A 19,915-nucleotide genomic window follows, 5' to 3' on the forward strand; every position below is an offset into this window, starting at 1 on the left:
GTGTGTTTCTTGTGGACCGAAGGGAGAAGCTGTTACTGGGCTTGCCGCATGTGAGGAGAAAACAGGTTTACCTTGGGCACAAACAGGTCTGTGAGGAGACAAGACAGACTGAGGTTTTTGTGGGCCTTTAGCACCTGGGCCCCACGATCGTCTCGAGGTCCGGTGACCCTGGCTCTCCCCAGTCTGATGGAGTAAAGTACTGTAAGAGGGGAAACCCCCCTTCCTGGCATTTTCCCATAGGATGGAAGGTGTTACAGGGATTCTTCCTCGGCAGGTGAAGGGAATAACATGGGAAGAGAGGAGCGCTCAGCCCCCACAGCTGTGGGCACATGACTCTGGGCAAACGAGGTGACTCCTCTGACCACAGGTCCCTCGGCTGTCAATGACAGTGCCAGCTCTTGCTCTGAGTTTGCCCCGGTGGCACTGAGGTGCTCCACCTGCCTGCTCCTCTGCGCCGTGGCGGTGGCTGCTCACACTGGTTCCAGTAAATGCTTTTTCTCCTTATCGCTTTGGTCCTGGGAGCCACAACAGCTTCCCACAATTGCTGAGCATAGTGGGATTTTCATCTCCTCTTTATCCCTATTGCTTCAACTAGAGACCCAGCAGAAAAGAGGGGGCACATTCAAATCAAGACAATTCAGGCAAGGTGAACTGATAAAGGGCTTAATTAGAAAGACGAGGATAGGAAGTGGGGAAACCCTAAGAAATCTCTCAGAAATCCAAGGCTGGTGGCAGGAGAGTGGACATCCCTCTAGGCTCAAAGAGATGAGAAGATCCCCAAAGGAGTGAGTTGGTTTGACATTGCAGGCAGCACAGCAGTGGGCTTGGGAGGATATTAATTTCTGTGAAGTGACATAGCCAGCTTCACATGATTCCAAGGGAATAAATATCTTGACCTCACATTCTTCACTTCCCTTCATCTCTTACCCAGCACCTGCCATTGGTGACCCTCAACTGGGTGCCTGAGGGCCAAGCAGGTCACAGATGTAACCCATGCAGATCAGCCCTCTCACCCGTGCCCCCCAGGAAGAGCAGGGAGAAGAGGTGGAGTGATTTTAAAGGGTACACAGAGGAGCTTCAGGCAACCTACACACACCTTCAGAGATAGTCCCTTCCTTCAACTCACTCCACGCAACCACCTTGAGTGTGCCATCTGTTTCTTGCTATTTTGGGTTTTGAGAAGATAAAAACACTTTGTAAACTGGGGAGGGATTGATGAATATAGAAAAGCTATTATGGTTTATTGTCATCTTCTTCCAGTTGGTTGAAGGTCTTTGTTGAAAACAGAGGATTTTGAGCATGTGTGTGTGCTCTGTTGCATGCCCGCATATGTCAGTATGAAGACTGATGTCCTCTTTGCTTAGGGAACTATAGTCTGGTCCTTTACCTGCTCAGGCAACTCCAAGTTGCTTATAACAAGTTAAGCCATCTCTCTATGGCTAAGCCAGTTCTCTATAGGAGAAACTGAGTCGAAGAGTTGCTAACCTTATTAGATCCTTGCATGTCCTTTAGGTCTCTGATCAAATGTCACCTCCTTAGAGAGACTTTCCATGACCCCTGCTCTGGTCTGAATGTGTCCCCCAAATTCATATGTTGAAACTTTACTGCCAGTAGGATAGTATTAAGAGGTGAAACATTTAGAAGGTGACAAAATGATGACGGTGGAGCTCTCATGGATAGCATTAAGGCCCGTGTTAAAGGGTAGAAGTGAGTGGATCCTTTATTTCTCACTCTTCCACCACGTGGGGACACAGCATTTCAAGTGCCATCCTGGAAGCAGAAATAAGGGCCCACGCTAGACATGGAACCTGCTGGCACCTTGATCTTGGACTTTCCATTCTCTAGACCTGGGAGGAAATACATTTCTGTTCTTTAAAAATTGCTCAGTATCAAGTATTTGGTTATAACAGTACAAACAGACTAAGAGACCAGTGTAAATACCCTTTCAATGCTCTATTCCGTGATTTAGCTTTTTCTATCATCATCAGATTCATCACTCTCTGACACTATGTCATATATTTTCTTGTTTGTTTCACTGTCTGTCTTCCCAGAAAAAAAAAAAAAACAAACACATTTCAAGGCAGCAAGGTCTTCGTTGTTTTGTTCACTGTTTTAACTCCAATATTTAGAAGCACCTGCCACATGGTTGACCCTCAATAAATACTTGAGAAAGGAATGAGTGAATGAAGGGATAGGAGTTAGGCCTGTGACTGGGAAGGAGTAGAAAAATAGCAATGGCTCACATATATAGAAACCAATAGCCAACAACCAGTGTCCATTTAAAATATGTCAAAAATCGTTTAAGTGCTTTAGGTGTGATAACGCATGTAAATGTCGTAATGAATCACATGAAGATGGAGAGTATTGTTATGATCCCTTTATAGCACAAGGGGCACGAGGAAAATGAAATCCAGAAACGGTTACTATCATCTGCCCGTGGTCACGGAGGTAGTGGGAAGAGGAACCAGAAATAAACCCACAGCACTAAGTTTTTGAATGCACCCAGGTATGGCCTTTTTATACTGAAGCTGCCTCACACTGGGCTACACTGGGTACTTAATGTGTTGTTACCTGATTTAGCTCTGACCCCAATTCAGCAAGGTCAGTATTATTTCCCCTGTTACTCAGATGAGGAAATGAACTCCAAAGAGTTGGGCAACCTGCTGTAGGTCACAAAGCTAGTCAGTGACAGAGATGGGATTTACGCTTTGTGGACTCTCCAGCACCTGGGAGAGCTGCCCTTGCTAGCATCCTTTCCACAACTCCTCATAAAGTCATGATGAGTCCCAGCGGGTTTCCTGGGACTCAGAGCTAGCCTGCTTGACATTGATGAGATACCCAGGCTTGCACCTCCAGCTGGCTTTATCTGCAAGAATGTGCCTGACCAGAAGAGGTGAGTGCTATTCTAAGCCAAAAGCCCAGCAGAATAGCAGAAGCTGTCAAAATGTTTGTGTGGGTAACACTGCCTTGGACAGGATGCTTCTGAGGGTGAGGCCCTGTCCACCACCTGTGTTTGGATGGTTTGGGTCATCCTTTGTCACAGTTGCCCTTCTCTGCATGCACTTACAGTAAGGTGGAGGAGAAAGAAGACTTTGGCTTTGGTGTTGCACATACCTGGGTTTGGATTTGAGCTCACTACTCACTAGCTTTGTGACCGTGGGTAAATTTCTTTCCTTTTCTGAGCCTCAGTTTCTTCATCTATAAAATAGGGATAATAATTCCTACCTCTTATTGCAAGATCCAAGCTCCTTCAATGCTCTTCAAGACTTGTCTCTTTGTACTCATGAAACCTCTGCTCTGGCCTGTTCTTTCCCTTAAAATATCTGGGTGCTTGTAGTCCCCCCACTCCTTCTCAGCAAATATCCTATAGTATCTCATCTTTATGCCTTTGTCCATTTGGGTCTGTCTGCCTGGAATTCTTTTGCTCCACCTTCTTGACTGATTAATATCTGGGTCCTAGGAAGGTAAAAATTAGAATCATATTACAGTTGAAGAAACTGAGGCTCAGAGAACTTAACTAACTTGCTCCAAATCACATGCCAGTAAATGGAAGAGCTGGGATTTGAATACATGCTCTACTGGCTTAATAGCTTGGGATTTTCCCACAAGATCACCTGGCCTCCCTTGGAGCACCTCAAAAGGGGTGAGAACCCAAGAAGGAAGAGAAAAGAGAGTCAGAGCTTGCAGCAATAATGCCAATGGTGGCTCCGAGCATACCCCTGGCTGCTGCGGCCAGGGATATACACACAAGTTACACCCAAGAAGTCATCTGGCTTTGCCAGCTGGAGGTTGTATATTCAGTTCCTCTTTGAGAGCTGTCTGCAGAATGATTTCCTAAAGAGTGAGGCCCACATTGATGCAAACAAGTCATTTGGAAACTTTGTGCATCAAGCAACTCTTCTAGGTCAGCTGAAGGTCAGCCATGAAGGCACTGCCACCCCAGGGATAGAACTGGGAGATACCCTGGCATAGCAGGAAAAGGTGGTGCTTTGGGTGCTATTATGGCCCCATGAAACTCAAAGATGTCCCCAATCAGATGTTCAGAGATTTGTATCACAGTTCAAATTTGTAGCAAGAGGAGAAGTTGAAAATGCCCCTGCCTCTTACAGTAACAGGGCATGAAATTGGGAGTTCTTGCTGGCCATTACAGTCTTGCCCCTTCCCTGTACGCTTTCTTTTTCTACACACACACACACACACACACACACACACACAGTCTAGGCCTTCCATACTCCAGAGGTGGTATGGGTAGCAGCATTATAAGGAGGGGAGGGGCACAGAAGGAAGAAATCTGAGGGACTGGATTCCCCTTGAAGCTTTGCATAAAGAAAGCGAGGCATACCTTACACCTCTCAGGGCACCAATTTCCTCATCAATAACATGAGGTTGATGGAACTCTTAAGGTTGTAAGTGGAATGAAAGATAATTTTCATCCATTGCCTATTTCAGTATGTGGCATGCGTAGGTGTTCAGTAAATATTTTATCCTAATGTGAAAATTATTTAGGCAATGTAACCATGATCAGTGTTTAATTCTAATCTAGTGTGAACTGTTTAATCTTCACAAAATCTCAAATAATCCTGACAAGATGTCTTCTACATGCAATTAATGCTGAAGCAGTGCTTTATTTTGCTCAGCAGGGGTTTGGCCTGAATGACAGCTGATGACCTGAAGTCTCAGCATGCATCTCTGGTTGGTTTCCTTCATTTCAGGATGAAACCACTATGTCCTTGCTCCTGTCCACTGGTGCCTCATTGTGTCAATGTCTTGATTAAAAAGCTGATTTTTCACATTTCTCTTTGGATTTTACATGTGGGGTTTCATCCTTTACACAGTGACATTCTCTCTGTTTTCACGGCTTCAAGAAGCTCTTGCAACCAAGACTCTGACCTCAGGGAGCCTTGAGGAAACCAGACCTGAGCCCAACTCCAGGGAACTCCATCTGTTGGGCAGGGTGGGGTGGTGCTTTGATCTGCACCCAGGAGACTCTCAAAGATCTGAGTGCATTAAGAGCGGATTATTCCACTGGCTGGTTATTCATTCCCTTGGCTTTTCTTCCACTGGTTTTTCTTCAGTGGCTTGGATGAAAAATGGACCTATTGTTCTCTTCTAGCTCTGCCCTCTATGGTCCTAAGGCAAGGGTCACAAACCCCAATGCTTTTACAGGCCCTACAGGTAACATAAATGGCAAGGTGTAGATAGGCAAACTGAAGAGCTTATGCATACAGGCATTACATTCATAAATTAAATAAATAAATCAGCTAATTAACCACTGTCCAAGCCAACTGGCTTATTGGTCAGATTTGTCTCAGAGTCCTAGAGTTTGTAATTTTTGTTCTAAGAGTTTTTCACTTCCTGCTTAGCTCAGTCTGAAAATCTAGCCCTGGAAGAACTGTATTAGCCCTGCCTCTCAGACAATCCTTATTGCCTTTGTAGCATCCTCAGCAAGGGGTTAGGTTTCCAGTTGAATGCCTCAGCAAGGGAGCCCACTACTTCAGTTCATCCACTGACCTTCAGTGAGCAGGGGCCACAGCCAGGCACAGTGGTGACCAAGGCTGATGTGGTCCCTGTCGTGTGTATCTCACAGTATTAGGAGGACAAGATGGCCTGATGGCTCTGTCCTCCTAAGGCTCCTCCTGACATATAGCCCGAGAATGTCCCCTGTGGGCCAGTCCATGGTTCTAGACCTTCCCTTGGAGTCTCACAGAGTAAGGCTAAGCCCATTCACATAATAATGCCCCTTTGGGCATTCAAAGACACCTTCAGTTTCCCCTTGAGTTATTTTCCCTTGAAGGTTTGAGGGAGAGCCAACTTATTTAATTTTATCATTTCTCACTTCCCACATCTGCTCCATTACAAAGAACTATTGATTCTATATCCTAGAGGTATCTGTAACTCATCTCCTTCTCTCCGTCTCCACTGCCACCATCTTAGGCCTCATCCCCAGGGTCTTGCCTGGGCTCTTTTAGGGTCTCCTGCCTGGCTTCTTGTCTCATGATCCTCCTGTCACTCTCTAGCAGCAGCCAATTGACTGGGTTACACTTAAACTTCCAAAGGCTCTCATTCTTTGTGAAAGTGTGCCCAAACCTGACCATCACCCATGGAGCTTGACCATTAGGCTCTATCTAGGGTTTCCTTTCACAGCACTCATCAACCCTTCCCCGTTGTAGTGGTCTGCAGAGTGCCTAGTGCCTCCTCCCACCAACACTCATGCTCCCCCCATTATTCACATCCAACGTGGTACTATTTGGAAATAGGATCTTTGCGGGTGTGATTAAGATGAGGTCCTATTGAATTAGGGTGAGCCCTAAATCTATGACTGGTTCTTAGAAGAGGAGAGTACACCTGCCCTTTTAAGAAGCACTTTGTGAATATGGAGACAGAAATTAGAGTCAAGTAGCCACAGCCAAGGAACTCCTAGGCCTAATAGAAGCTGGAAGATGCAAGGAGGGATTCTCCCCCAGACCCTCTGGAGAGGGCATGAGACTCCCAGCCCTTTGATTTCAGACTTCTAGACTGCCTTCATAATATAATAAAGTAAAACAGTTTTAAATAAAAAGAGCATTTCTGGGCATTTGCTACATAATAGGCAATGTGCTAAGAAGATATATACACATATAAGTATGTACATATGTGTATAGATATAGATAGATATAAGTACACACATATGTATACCATATATATGCATACACACATTTATGTATATATACATACATATATTTTATTTTTATTTTTAATTGTGGTAAAATGCATATAGCATGAAATTTACCATCTTGACCTTTTTTTTTTTTTGAGACAGAGTCTCACGCTATTGCCCAGGCTGGAGTGCAGTGGCACGATCTCAGCTCACTGCAAACTCTGCCCCACCGGGTTCAAGTGATTCTAATTCTCCTGAGTAGCTAGGATTATAGGTGCCTGCCACTGTGCCTGGCTAACTTTTGTATTTTTAGTAGAAATGGGGTTTCGCCATGTTTGCCAGGCTGGTCTTGAACTTCTGACCTCATGATCCACCCGCCTCGGCCTCCCAAAGTGCTGGGATTATAAGTGTGAGCCACCCTGCCTGGCCTTCTTCACCATTTTTAAGTGTATAGTTCAGTGGCATTAAGTACAGTGATATTGTTGTGCAGCAACCATCTTCACCATCTGTCTCTTGATCTTGCAAAACTGAAATTCTGCACCCATGAAATGGTAACTGCCATTCTTCCCTCCCTCCAGCCCATGGCAACCACCATTCTACTTTTCATCTTTATGAATCTGACCATTCAAGGTACCTTACATAAGTGGAATAATATAGTGTTTGTTTTTTGTTACTGGCTCATTTTACTTAGCATAATGCATTCAAAATTCACCCATTGTTTAGCATGTGTCAGAATTCCCTTCTTTTTAAAGCCTAAATAATATTCTACTTTATGTATATATTACATTTTCTTTATCTATTCAGCCATCAATGGACCCTTGAGGCTGCTTCAACTTTTTGCTTATTGCAAATATTGCTTCTAGATGTACAAATATCTCTTTGAGACCCTTCTTTCAATTACTTTGAGTATATATCCGGAAGTGAAATTATTGTGTGTATATATATATATATATATGTGTATATATATACACACACACACACATAAACACACACACACACACACCAATGCATATGCACATAAAACTTTAAAATTCCAATTTAGTCTTTCAATGGAGACTTTATTATATCCATCTTATAGATGAGGTGCCTAAGGTTGGTAGGCCATGTGTAAATTTCATAGTGCTAGGTTTCTTCATTCTCATTCATTCATTCTCACATGATGACAGTGAAATTTTCCCAGAGCTTGGAATCGATGTGAACAACTGCACATGACCCACCACTACCCTTTCTCACTGGCTAGGACAGCCTTGCTCACCTCATTGTCTCGGTCTTTCTCCAGGAAATGGCGGGCCACGTGGCTGGGTAAGATATTCCGGAGCATGTTCTCATTGTGTTCCCTCAGCTCTTTCATCTCATTGATCTCCTCTTTGGCCTGTACTCGCCAAAGGAAGTCTAGGCGGGCTGTGTACTCCAGCTGCAGTTCATGTGCGAGAAAGAGAAGAACCAAGTAAACTTCTGAGGTGTAGGCTTCAGGCACTCACAACTGGGAGGCAGGAAAGCCTTCTCTGGAACTCTTTGCAAATGAAATAGAGCCTGATCTGAATATTTTGGGAGTCGTTTTGTTGGAAGTCAAGTGATCAGAGAATGACTAGATTTCACAGAGATGTGTGCCTGCCCTTCAGAGCATTATTGCCCCTGTGATTTCATACTTGTTTGTGTGATTACCTGATAATGTTTGTGTCCTCTACTAGACTGTTGGTGTTGCATGGTGTATTAGTTCATTCTTGTACTACTAATAAAAACCCAAGACTGGGTAATTTATAAAGGAAAGAGGTTTAATGGACTTACAGTTCCACAAGCCTGGGGAGGCCTCACAATCAGGGTGGAAGGTGAAGGAAGAGCAAAGGAACCTCTTACATGGCAGCAGGCAAGAGAGCTTGTGCAGGAGCACTCCCGCTTATAAAACCATAAGATCTCATAAAACTTGTTCATTACCATGAGAGGGGAAACTGCCTCCATGATTCAGTTATCTCTACCTGGCGCCACCCTTGACGTGGGGATTACTACAATTCAGGGTGAGTTTTGGGTGGGGACACAGCCAAATCATATCATATGGTTAGAGGTGCTTCTATCTATTTGACTTTACATCCTTGCTGTTACAGACTGAATGTCTGTGTCCCTCTCAAATTCATATATTGGAGCCCTAACACCCAGTGTGATGGCATTTAGAGATGGAACCTTTGGGCTATAGTTAGGGTAGATGAGATCATGCTGATGATGTGTCCCTCAGGATGAGAATAGTGCCCTTATAGGAAGAGACATGAAAGCACTTGCTCCTTCTCTCTCCACGTGCACACACTAAGAAAAGGCCAGCTCTTGTGTCAGTTTGCTGAGAATGATGGTTTCCAGGTTCATCCATGTCCCTACAAAGGACGTGAACTCATCGTTTTTGATGGCTGCGTAATATTCCGTGGTGTATATGTACCACATTTGGGGGGAAATGGGGGAGGGGCGGGGGGGGTGGGGAGGTGGGAAGAGATGGCATGGGGAGAAATGACAGATACAGGTGAGGGGACGGAAGGCAGCAAACCACACTGCCATGTGTGTACCTATGCAACAATCTTGCATGTTCATCACATGTACCCCAAAACCTAAAATGCAATAAATTAAAAAAAAAAAAAAAAGAAAAGGCCAGGTAGGGACACAGCAAGTAGATAGCCAGGTATTTGCAAGCCAGAAAGAGGGCCCTCATCAGAAAGCAAATCCTTCCAGACCTTGACCTTGGACTTCTCAGCCTCTAGGACCATGAAAAGATAAATTTCTGTTGTTTAATACACTCAGTCTATGGTATTTTGTTATGTTTGACAGCTAGAAATATACTAATACACTTACCATGTAGTAACATGTCTAGCACAGGGTAGGCACTTAATCAATATTTGTTGGCTCAATAAATAAGTTATCATAATAAAACCAGCTAACACATGGTGCTTATTGTATACCAGGACAGTTCTAAACAATATACATATATTAAATCCTTTAACCCATGCAACAGCCCTAATACAAAGGTACTATTATCATTTCTTATTTTACAGATAAGAAAATCAAAGCAAACATGATTAAGTAACTTGACTAAAATCGCACATGAGTTAGTGAAAGCCAGGATTTGAACTTGATTCAAAAATCAGAATATAGAATCTGAGTTGTTAACCACTAGGAAATATAGAAGAAATGAATGAACTCATTAATGGAAGGATTACTGATTTAGTTGCTAGACAGATATAGCTTAGAGTTCTAGTTCTACATTTGTATACTGTAACCCTGGACTAGTTATTTCATCTCAGTTTCCTCATCTCTGACATTGAGGTGAACATCAGTGGCCATACGGGGGTGAAACAGGCATTATAGGAAGTTATAGATACAGCACATGGCATATAGTGGGCACTCAGTACACATTAGATTCCTCTTGTTCTAACCTCTCCTCTCATGGGAAGGTGCACAGTGTCTTTTCCAAAGGATCTCACAGCCCATTTTTACTGCAGTTCTTGGTATGTCATTATTTCAGTCTTCAACTATTGAAGTGAACCATATGCTGCCCTGGAAAACACGTGTCTAGCTGCTCTGAATTCAAGGGCTTAGACAATTCAGATAGTTTCTTCTCTATTTTTTTAAAATTTTAAAATTTCAGTGGATGGCAAAAGTATGAAAAGACCACATGTACAAGGTTATCCATTCAGCAGCATTTTAAATAACAAAGGCTGGAAATAAACCAAATGTTCATTTCATTGGCTGAATAAACTTTAGTACAGAAATATCATTGCACATAATGCAGCTATTAAAGAGAAATGAAGACTGTATTTCTATGCTTTGAGGAACTGGTCTCTTAGGGGAGAAAAGTATATATAGTATGCTACAATTTTTCTAAGAAATATTGATCTCTCCACATACATGCACACACACATATTTACTTATTAAAACATTAAAATATAAACCATTTTACATTTTATAATTGTTTTTACATTTTACATTTTATAAGATGGTTCATATTTTAATCTATGAAATGACAAAGAAGGGGAATGGGATGGGAAAATAGGGATAGAATTTAAAAATCTTCAATTATGTCACGTTTTAAGTAAACAACTTTAGAATCATTCCAATATTTTACTTAATTATAAAACTAAATATATTTTCCAAAAACTCTGTAAAAACAAACAACCAAATGGACAAACAAATAAATGAGCCTACACAGAGAGAAACTATATCAGATGTCCTTTTGCACAATAATTTGATGACATACTCCCAGAGGGAAATACCCTGTGGATAAAAAGACCTCAACAGGAATGTCAAAACTGTTTACAATAATCATATTTTAGGTGATAACATTTGTAGTATTATACTTAGACTATTATAGTGAATCACAAGATAGAGTAAATGAGTAATTGTGTTGGTGTCATTAAAAGTGGAATTTTGGGGAAGAGAAAGGGAGCTGCAGATACAAGATTGATGAAGTTAAGTCAAAAGCTTGTGGTCCTCATTATGAAATGGAAATATCACACTGTGAACTCATGATGTATAGATTTTCCAACTCTGCCCACCGAAATCAGGTTCTCGAAACAATGAAAACTTAGCAGCAGTGATAACTCCCAGTATTCAGATTTTGGTTTCTAAATATCAATTCCTAAAAAAAACACTCCCATTCTTTTCAGAGGTGGTCAAATTTTGGGTACCTTTAATTACGTCTGTTTTAAGTAAATGACTTTAGAATCATGGTATATGATTGGAAGATTTTTTAAATATGAGAAACCAGGAGTCAGAGACTACCAGGGTTATGTCAAAATGATGCAAAAGTCAAGTTGAATGAGCTCCCACTAGTCAAAGATTTGACAGGTTCAGATTAATAAGAATAATAATAATTGCAATGAATTGAAACACAGAAAATATGGTAAAATGCATAAATTCAAAATGGCACTTAAAAACCAGAACCTCATTGGTCACGTCTGAATGATGCTAGGGAAAAATCTTATGGGGAAACTTACAGACAACAAACTTACAGGGAAAAAAATTCAGTATTTATCTTCGCTTTATGAATTGTACTTCCAGGTAACAAATAGTGAGGAGATGGTTCTCTTTTATAATGTATTCCAGTTAATAAATTATGGAGGACTGATAGGAGGATTAGCATATCGCTGTATAAAATAAGTGAATATAGGCCATTATCATAAATAGCTGCTAACACCACACAAAAAGACAAGGAGACCTGATGTAGCCCCTAACTGTAGTCTATAAAACCAATTAAATATTTCGGAGAAATCATTGAACCTGAATTTCACCAAGCTTCTAGACAGAAATACAGTACAAAAAACAAAACAAAACAAAACAAAAGGACAGGGGAATTGCTTAAATTCCTTAGAGAATACAGTCAATAAACTGTAGGAAATGATAGCTCCGGAAGCTTGAGTCTCTCAAGGTCACCCATTCTCAGAGTGGGATTGCTAGGACTCAAGCACGAATATTTGGTTCCAAGGCTTGAGTCTTCCCTGCTGAGCCACACAATCTCAGGTGCCTGCCTTTATCACACCCGGAAGTGACTGGAGACAGGACCTTATTAGTCTCTTTCTCTTTGTGGAGGCGTGCCTTCCTCTGCTAGAAACGAAGATGCCTGGGCAAAGCCCAAATCACCGGAGCTGCCAGTGAATCAGACACCAGGTGGGAGGCGCCCAGTTGTTTGCTCTCTCTGTTCAACATTGAGAACGTTCACCTGCCTCAGAGGAGGAAGTGTTTGGCATATCATATCCACATACGTGCAAGATGAAAATTCCGAATTATTCAGTTACATAACCACCTCCGTCCCTCTGGAGATGTATAATTACACATGCTCCCCACCGGATGCTTCTGCGTACCAGGCATCAATGGGCATTATTCAGCCCTATTAAAAATAGAGGGCTTCTGAGTCACAAAAGGAAACAGGTGGAAGCAGGGAGCAAGCCCAGGAGTGGGCAGGCTTGATTGGGGATTAACAAGACACTGAAGGATGCTATAGATAGAAGACACCTGAAGTGATACAACCCTGCAGAAGCTGCCTCTATCACAGGGAGGCAGAGGCACGTGGAGGAAACAGACTGCAACCAGGAGTTCGAGCGTTTGGATTCCCATTCCAGTCTGGGGTTTCTTACAGGCTTTGTGACCTCGGGGGCTTGACTCTCTGCTCCTGTCTTAGGACCAGATGGCTAACAATACCTGCCTTGTTTGTGTCATCGGCTTATTTTTAAGGTAAAATATTACTAGCTAAAAATTTTGAAAATTTATTATGTGTATGAGTCACTGGGATAAGCATATTGCAATTATATTCTCATATACCACTCTAACAACCTGATGAAGTAGAACCTGTTATTATCATACCCATTTTACAGGAAAGGAAACTGAAATCAGAAAGTTAAGTAAATTCCTGAAGGTCACATAGGTACTAAGCGGCAAAATGGGGGTTTGAATACTATCTGCCCAATTCCAAAGCCTGTACTTGTAATTGTTATGGATGTGAGTATATAATTTCAAAACCCTTTGAAAGTTAATAATAAAAGGGAATAAATATCAGATATAACCTAATGCCAGTCACTTAGACCCTCACTAAACACTTACACACCCGTACTTTACATATAATCTTAATGCTGTTAGGTTATCTGCTTTCCCAGGACAAATGGAGCACAGGATAAATAGAATCTGAATGTTATTAGGGCACCATTTGAGGAAGGGGGCACTGACAGGGTATAAAGTAATTCTCTAAGGCGACAAAGGAGACAGAATCATTCTTCTTCTTACGGAACGACGACCCTCACCCAGAACTTGCTCTCTCAGCTGTTTCTGGGGATTTCTCACTTGTCAATTAAAAACCTGTGTAAATGAGTGAGCATATGTTTTTCTGTAGGATGATGACTATGAATCTATGTTCATAGTTCTCAAATGGATTGTCATTTGTATGTCAGACTAAGGCATTCTCCCCTGTAAATGAAAGCCATCAAGTAGCGGAAGACAAGACCCCAGTCCTCACAGAGAGCTGGAAAGACCTAAATACAGGAATTCTAGAAATGGCTAGACTCTGACATTTGCCTTAGCATTTCATCATAAATTCAGCCAAAATGGGAAAACAAGTCAAAGCATACTGCAGGTAGGAGTGCCCTGGGTCACTGTGTGTGTATGCAGACGGTGTCTTTGTTCTGCTGTGATCAGTCTAGTGAAGTAAAAAGAGTAGTGTTCTCATATAACGCCCTAACAACTCAGTGAAGTAGAAGTCTTTATTATCATGCCCATTTTACAGGTGAGGAAACTGAAAATCAGAAAGTTAAGTTGCTGAAGGTCACATAGGTACTAAGTGGCAGAGCTGCGGTTTGAATATTAACATTTGGATGGAAGACAGATGAAGTTTTGAATTCTAGTCCTCCTACTTACTAGCTGAATAGCATTACTTTTGTCATCCATAAAACAGGATTAATAATAACTTCAATTCCAGGTTGTTGATAGGATTAAATGAGAAGAGAAAAAGTGCTGGGCACATAGTAGGAACTCAATAAATATTAATTATTTCCTCATTTCCTTCACTTGCCAAGTTTTAATTTTACCTATATATTTTTTCTTGGCTACACTGTACAATCCCCTTTATTACAAATGACTTTGTACACGTTATCTCTGTGTTCTTGGGGTTTTGGGCTGTTTCATCCCTGTTTTCTCAGGGTTCGTTACCTCAGTTTCCGTGGTGATTTCCCAGCAATGTGTTTCTATTTCTGCTCTGGCTGACAGTCTTCTTGATGTGCTTTCCTCCTTTTCTGATTATGGATTTTGAAGTATGCACAGACCACAGAAAGATGGACCGAGGTCCAGAGAAGGGAGGCGAGGGAGGCAGGTCCTGATTTCTACCAGGGGATAAAAATCTCCCCAAGCAATGAATGTTCATGGATTGGAGTCCACCTGAAGAAGTCCTACTGGTCTTTGAGAGTCCTGCCAAGATGCTCCCATGAAGAATAATTTTCTTTTTCAAAGTCCCTAGCCAAGTCTGATCCACACATAACATGTTTGCATTATTTGGGGTCAGCTCTATTCCAGGAGACTGGACCATGACTGGGGTTTTGCACAGTTCTGCCCCCCGTGTCCACTCCAGATTCTGGCAAAGAGTAGGGGCTCATGGAAAATGGAACCCATATGGCAGGCATTTTATCTAATTAGGGTAGATCTGTAAGGAATCTTTTCTATAAACAATGCAAGGCAGCGAACAAAGTTCTGCTCACAATAATCTCAAATCATTCCTCAAGACAGCCCTACTTAGGTATTACTAATTTATTTTAGAGTTGAGGAAACTGAGGCTCACGGAGATAACTAACTTGCCCAAGATCACACACTGCTGAGAGTAAGAACTGTGATTAGAATCCAGGCTCAGCTGAACCTAAATGTTTACCTGATAGCATACAGCTTTTGTAGTAATAATTTTATTGAGGCAACAATTTTATTGGGAGGGGGTCCCAGTTTGTCTTAAGGAGAAATCGATAGCTGTTTCACTAGGACAATTTTTTGAAAGAGATCTATCCAAAGGTCATTAAAACCGCATTGTTCACCAGATCATCTTTTCCAGCTTTGTTTCTCGTTAGGTGGTCTTTATTAGGAATGATTCATTAAGAATCACAACTTGCCACAGGCAGCTAAAAGTTATTTGCTGTAAAGAGCAGCAGAGGCCTTTCAGGTCAGTTTTATGGCAACAAGAAATGTCAGGTAATAGAGCAGTCAGAGCAAAATGTTAGATTACCTGCTGTCCATGGTAGAACACAGCCAGAAGGAACATGGCCATCAGTAGCAGCGAGGCCTCCTTGGTCCCCAGGAAATCTCTGTTGGAAGAAGAAAGGCACCAATAACCATGGGGGGACTTCAAGGAGAACCGTGAGAAAACAGGTTCAGAAAGGAGTGGTATAAAAAGAAAAAAAACATACATCTTTTTAGCACCTATTATGTGATAGTGGCTGCTCTAAGGGTTTGCACGTTGGCTAATTCAGAAATCGGTTGCCCCCCGAGGGTATGAGGTGACCCAGAACACAGATGGTGAAAGAGATTCTAGAGTCTAGCATCTAGATGGCACACTCACATTAGTAATGTCTTCTATGGGCAGAACATGTTTTATAGATTTTAAATAGCCTTTATACTTTCCTATCACAAAATCCATGTGAAGGCTGGTATCTTTCCTCCCCACGTTTTTAGATATTATTCTGTTTAAGAGACCAGGATGTAATGTTAGCTGTGTAGCAATCTTAATCCTAAGTGCTTTCATGCTTAAATCCATATATTAATTCTATGAGTTGAACACTTTTAATTCTTATATCAGTTTTCTTCCTTATATCAGTTCTATAAGTTGGGGACTATTGTTACCCCAATTTAAATTCTTATATCTTTTGATAAAGCCTTTGTTTCATTTGTGTCCTTTCTTCTGGGAGTAACCCCCCGCTCTCAATGCCCAATTTTTGTGGGGGCACAGGCTGGAGTGCTTCTGTCCTGAGCTGTCCTGGGTTCTCTAGGAGACCACACAGAAAGGCAGCTGATGATGGTCAGTGGTAAGGGTACACTTAAACACTGACGTGACTGTCAGACTTCAAAGGAATTCAGAAGGCTGCCAGGGAAGCCATTTGATTCAGAATGCTTTTATTTTTCATTTTGGCCTGGTGTGAGGCTTTCCTCAGGACAAGCTGGGCCAGGAGGCAAAGGGTGGGTGGAAGCAATGTTGGACTTGGAAATAAACTGTCCCATTGATGGCTTTCACTGGCTAATAAAGAAGACCCAAAATGAAAATTTTAAAGTACAGCCATCTCCATGGACGTCAGGACTTGCCTTACATCACCTGGTGTCCTATTTCCCCTGGTTTCTCCATCTCAGGGAATGCCCCTTCATCTATTCACCCAGGTGCTTGAGTCAAAAGCCAAAACAAAACTAGGAGTCAGTTCTCATCATGCCAGTCCCATTCAACCTGTAGCTAAATCCTGAATTCTCTACCACCACAATACATCCCCAGTCCATCTGCTTCTCCCCATGTCCCCCTCTACCACCAGAGTACAGCCACTGTGATCTCCAACAGCCTCCCAACATTACTGTCTCCAGTTTATTTTGCACATGGCTCCCAGAAAAATTTTTACTACTAAAACCAGATCATGCTACTCCCTTGTTTAATCTCCTCCCAACCACGAGTACAGATGTACTTGGAACTCACTCAGAAGTAACTGTGGTGTGGCTTAAGGATACAATGGGGCCATCACAGACTAGATGCAGTGTCTAGAGGGAGAAGTAGAATATGTAGCAAGGTACCATACCAGGGCAATCTCAAGCTTTCCCTTTTCTGTTCTTGCTGGAGACCAGCAGGAGCATCTCAGGGCTTAGGAAAATGGGGGCTTGAAGCTAGCTGCTAAGACAAGCTTTTCTAGCCCGGGCAATAAAGCAATACCCCCATCCTCTCTCCCTCTTCCTCTTTCTCTTTCTTCCTCTTCTTTATTCTTTTTCTTATAAAAAAAATAAAAAAAATAAGAAGTTTGCATCAGGTGGCTGTGACAACCTTATCAAGCTGCGGAAGTGTGCTAACCTACCCTGTGTTAGCCTGACAGACTCCATCTTGCTGAAAGCCAGACAGACTCTGTCTTAACCTCTGCCTCACCCCTCCCACCATTTCTCCCTTAAGTGCATACTTTGGTCATGCTACTGTGCTGGGTCATATGGTACTCAGAACTATAGAAACATACAACCTTTGTAACCATATCCTGCTTGACAAGCCCACTTGCTATTGTGAATACCCCTTGATTGATTGTATGACAAGTACCCAATACCCTCCTTGGTAACCTCCAATCACGGGAACTGCGCGTGTATACCCTCCTTGGTAATCAACAATCATGAGAACCTCCTGCCTGCTAGTTACCAGTCTCCTTATCTAACTTGCTTGTTCTGCTTCTGTAAATTCTGCTTCAGTTAGCCTCTCCCTCCCTTACCTTAAGAAAAAAAAAAAAAAAGACAAGCTTTTCATCTAGCTTTATGCTAGAAAAACTTTCTAGCTTATACTGGGCCAGGCAAAGTCCAACTTCTCAGGATAGGACAGGGACTTAAGAGTGGAAATGTAGGTTCTTAGGGAGGTATTATGCATATGAGGATTAAGAGAACCAAATAACTCTGTGAGCTGGGATAAGAGTCAAATCTGTGAATACCTTGGAGAAAAGATGCTAAAAATAGATGATACTAATTATTGTGCTTCAATAGCCCCAGAGAAGCACATAATTATTGAGCATCTACTGTGTGCCTGGCATAGTATCCTGGGATATAGAGATGAAGAAGGTACATTGTCTTTGTCCTCAAAACATTAAGTAAGAGTAATAATCAAATACACAGATTATTTTATAATATGATACACTCCATGGAAAGGATACATTCTTGTTGCCATAGGAATATATGGGAAGAGAAAGCAACCCAGGCTGGGTTTTCAGGGAAGGCTGAAGAACTGAATCCTAAAAGATGATAAGACTTCACAAGGAAAAGGTAGGATGGATTCTCTAGGTACAGGGTATCTATTTTGCTTAGCTAATTGGTTTATAGGTCTTTAGTATGGGGATTAAAAAGTAAATGTCATATATCATGTTTGAAGTCACATGTAGACTCAGGAGGAGAGTGATGACAGAGCTGTCCACTGTGAGTACTGAACTGAAGAGGGCTAGACTATGAGCCAAACATTGTCACCCTGCATTTTAGGGCTGAGGAGCCATCAGTTGCATCCATCCATCCATCTATCCATCCATCCATCCATCCATCCATCCTTCCTTCCTTCCTTCCTTCCATCCTTCCATCCTTTGTTCCATTCTTCCAGCCATCCACAGTCACCATCAGGCTTATTTTGAGGACATAGGCATATTCCAGTACCATCCTTTTATTCTTTCATGTCACTTAATTCTCTAGCCCCTGATGTTTGTGGACCACTGAAAAAAGATTAAAGACATGAGCTTTAGACTCATGAAGATTCAGGTTCCAATATCAGCTTTTCTACTGACCAGTTATTTGACCTTGGAAAAGTCATTTAACATCTCTGAGCCTCAGTTGAATGTATCTAATCGTGTGTAGCTCTATAATTGTGAGGATTAAATGAGTCAATCATGGTAATGTACTTGACACAGTGCCTGGCCCACATTTTCCCCTTGCCACCCTCTGAAGCACCTGGCACATAATCTTGCTTATGGTGGTGGAGCTTTAAAAAGTCACTTGTTCACATTGCTTAGTTTGAATGAGCATGTCCTGAGTTCAGCTCCTCCTCGTTACTTCTTTCCAAACCCCTGCTCTACCTGTCATTTCGGATATACCTTTCTTTGCCATACAGAAGACTTTTTTAAGCCAAGAAATTTATCATCTGAAACACATTTTTTAAGAGAAAACACAAATACCTCTTGAATTATTTTGAAAGCAGTGATTGACCAAAAATAGAAAGATGACTAGACAAAACTCAGAATAAAAAGTAAAAGAAAATTATGAACAATCTTTGAGTCATTCCCTATATTTCAGATGGGAAAAAAATAGCCTAAGCAGAGACTGCAGAATATGCACAGTAAGTCAGCCAGACTAAGGAGCATCCCAAAAGAATTGTGATTTGAAATTAGAAAGTTTATTTTTTTGGTAGTTTCAATAATTTCTTAAAGAACTTCCAAAGAGAGCCAATGACTGAAATCCGTACTGTGTTATATGCATTGCTTGATATGGTTATCAGGGACTTAAAATCAAGAACATTTTGAACTAATTTATTTGTATTAATAAAATAACTGAGTTAATACTACCGTTTCTTTATGCTAATAGAAAGGAACATTTTTAAGTGAAAACTCATGTAGCATAATGGAATTTTCAGAGCAATAACAATCTTTAGAGGTCCTCTTATCTGATGTATCATAAAAATTAATATTTAATTTGAGTGTTACTCATTACAGAAATACTTATGCGAATTATAGTGAATTTGGAAACTAATACAAAGGCACAAATAACAAAATAAAAATTGTCCTTAAGCCTACCACACAGGGAAGACAATGGTTGAAGTTTTGGAGTCAACTACGTGTCATTTCCTTTCACCCCATGCAAAAAAGTATGTTTACAGATTTAGAATTGCACAGCCTCATACTGTTATGTAAGCTACTTCAGACTTAGTAAAAATTATGAAAATAATTTCAAGTAATTAAGTACCTTACAATGTGCACTTGGCAATTTTATTCTATTCCATATTATGTGTACCACAGATAATGTAATTTCCCTTGAAGCCTTTTATTTTACAGGTAGGAGATCGAGGTCCACAGCGGTGTAATCATT

The 19,915-nt window shown here is 41.5% G+C and overlaps 1 protein-coding gene across 3 annotated transcripts in view; it reads right to left on the reverse strand.

Annotated features, from left to right (window-relative positions):
• ADCY8 (adenylate cyclase 8) overlaps positions 1-19,915 on the reverse strand; it is a 276,013-nt gene that overhangs the window by 19,879 nt on the left and 236,219 nt on the right. For all 3 annotated transcript variants that reach the window (XM_039464343.2, XM_039464342.2, XM_039464341.2), the window contains 2 exons: positions 15,363-15,441; positions 7,893-8,051 (listed from right to left, as the gene is read on the reverse strand). In XM_039464343.2, coding sequence (XP_039320277.2) covers positions 7,893-8,051; positions 15,363-15,441 — 238 coding nt within the window. The remainder of the gene's footprint in view (positions 1-7,892; positions 8,052-15,362; positions 15,442-19,915) is intronic.

Source organism: Saimiri boliviensis, chromosome 15, assembly GCF_048565385.1.
Source record: "Saimiri boliviensis isolate mSaiBol1 chromosome 15, mSaiBol1.pri, whole genome shotgun sequence".
Taxonomy (NCBI): Eukaryota; Metazoa; Chordata; class Mammalia; order Primates; family Cebidae; genus Saimiri; species Saimiri boliviensis.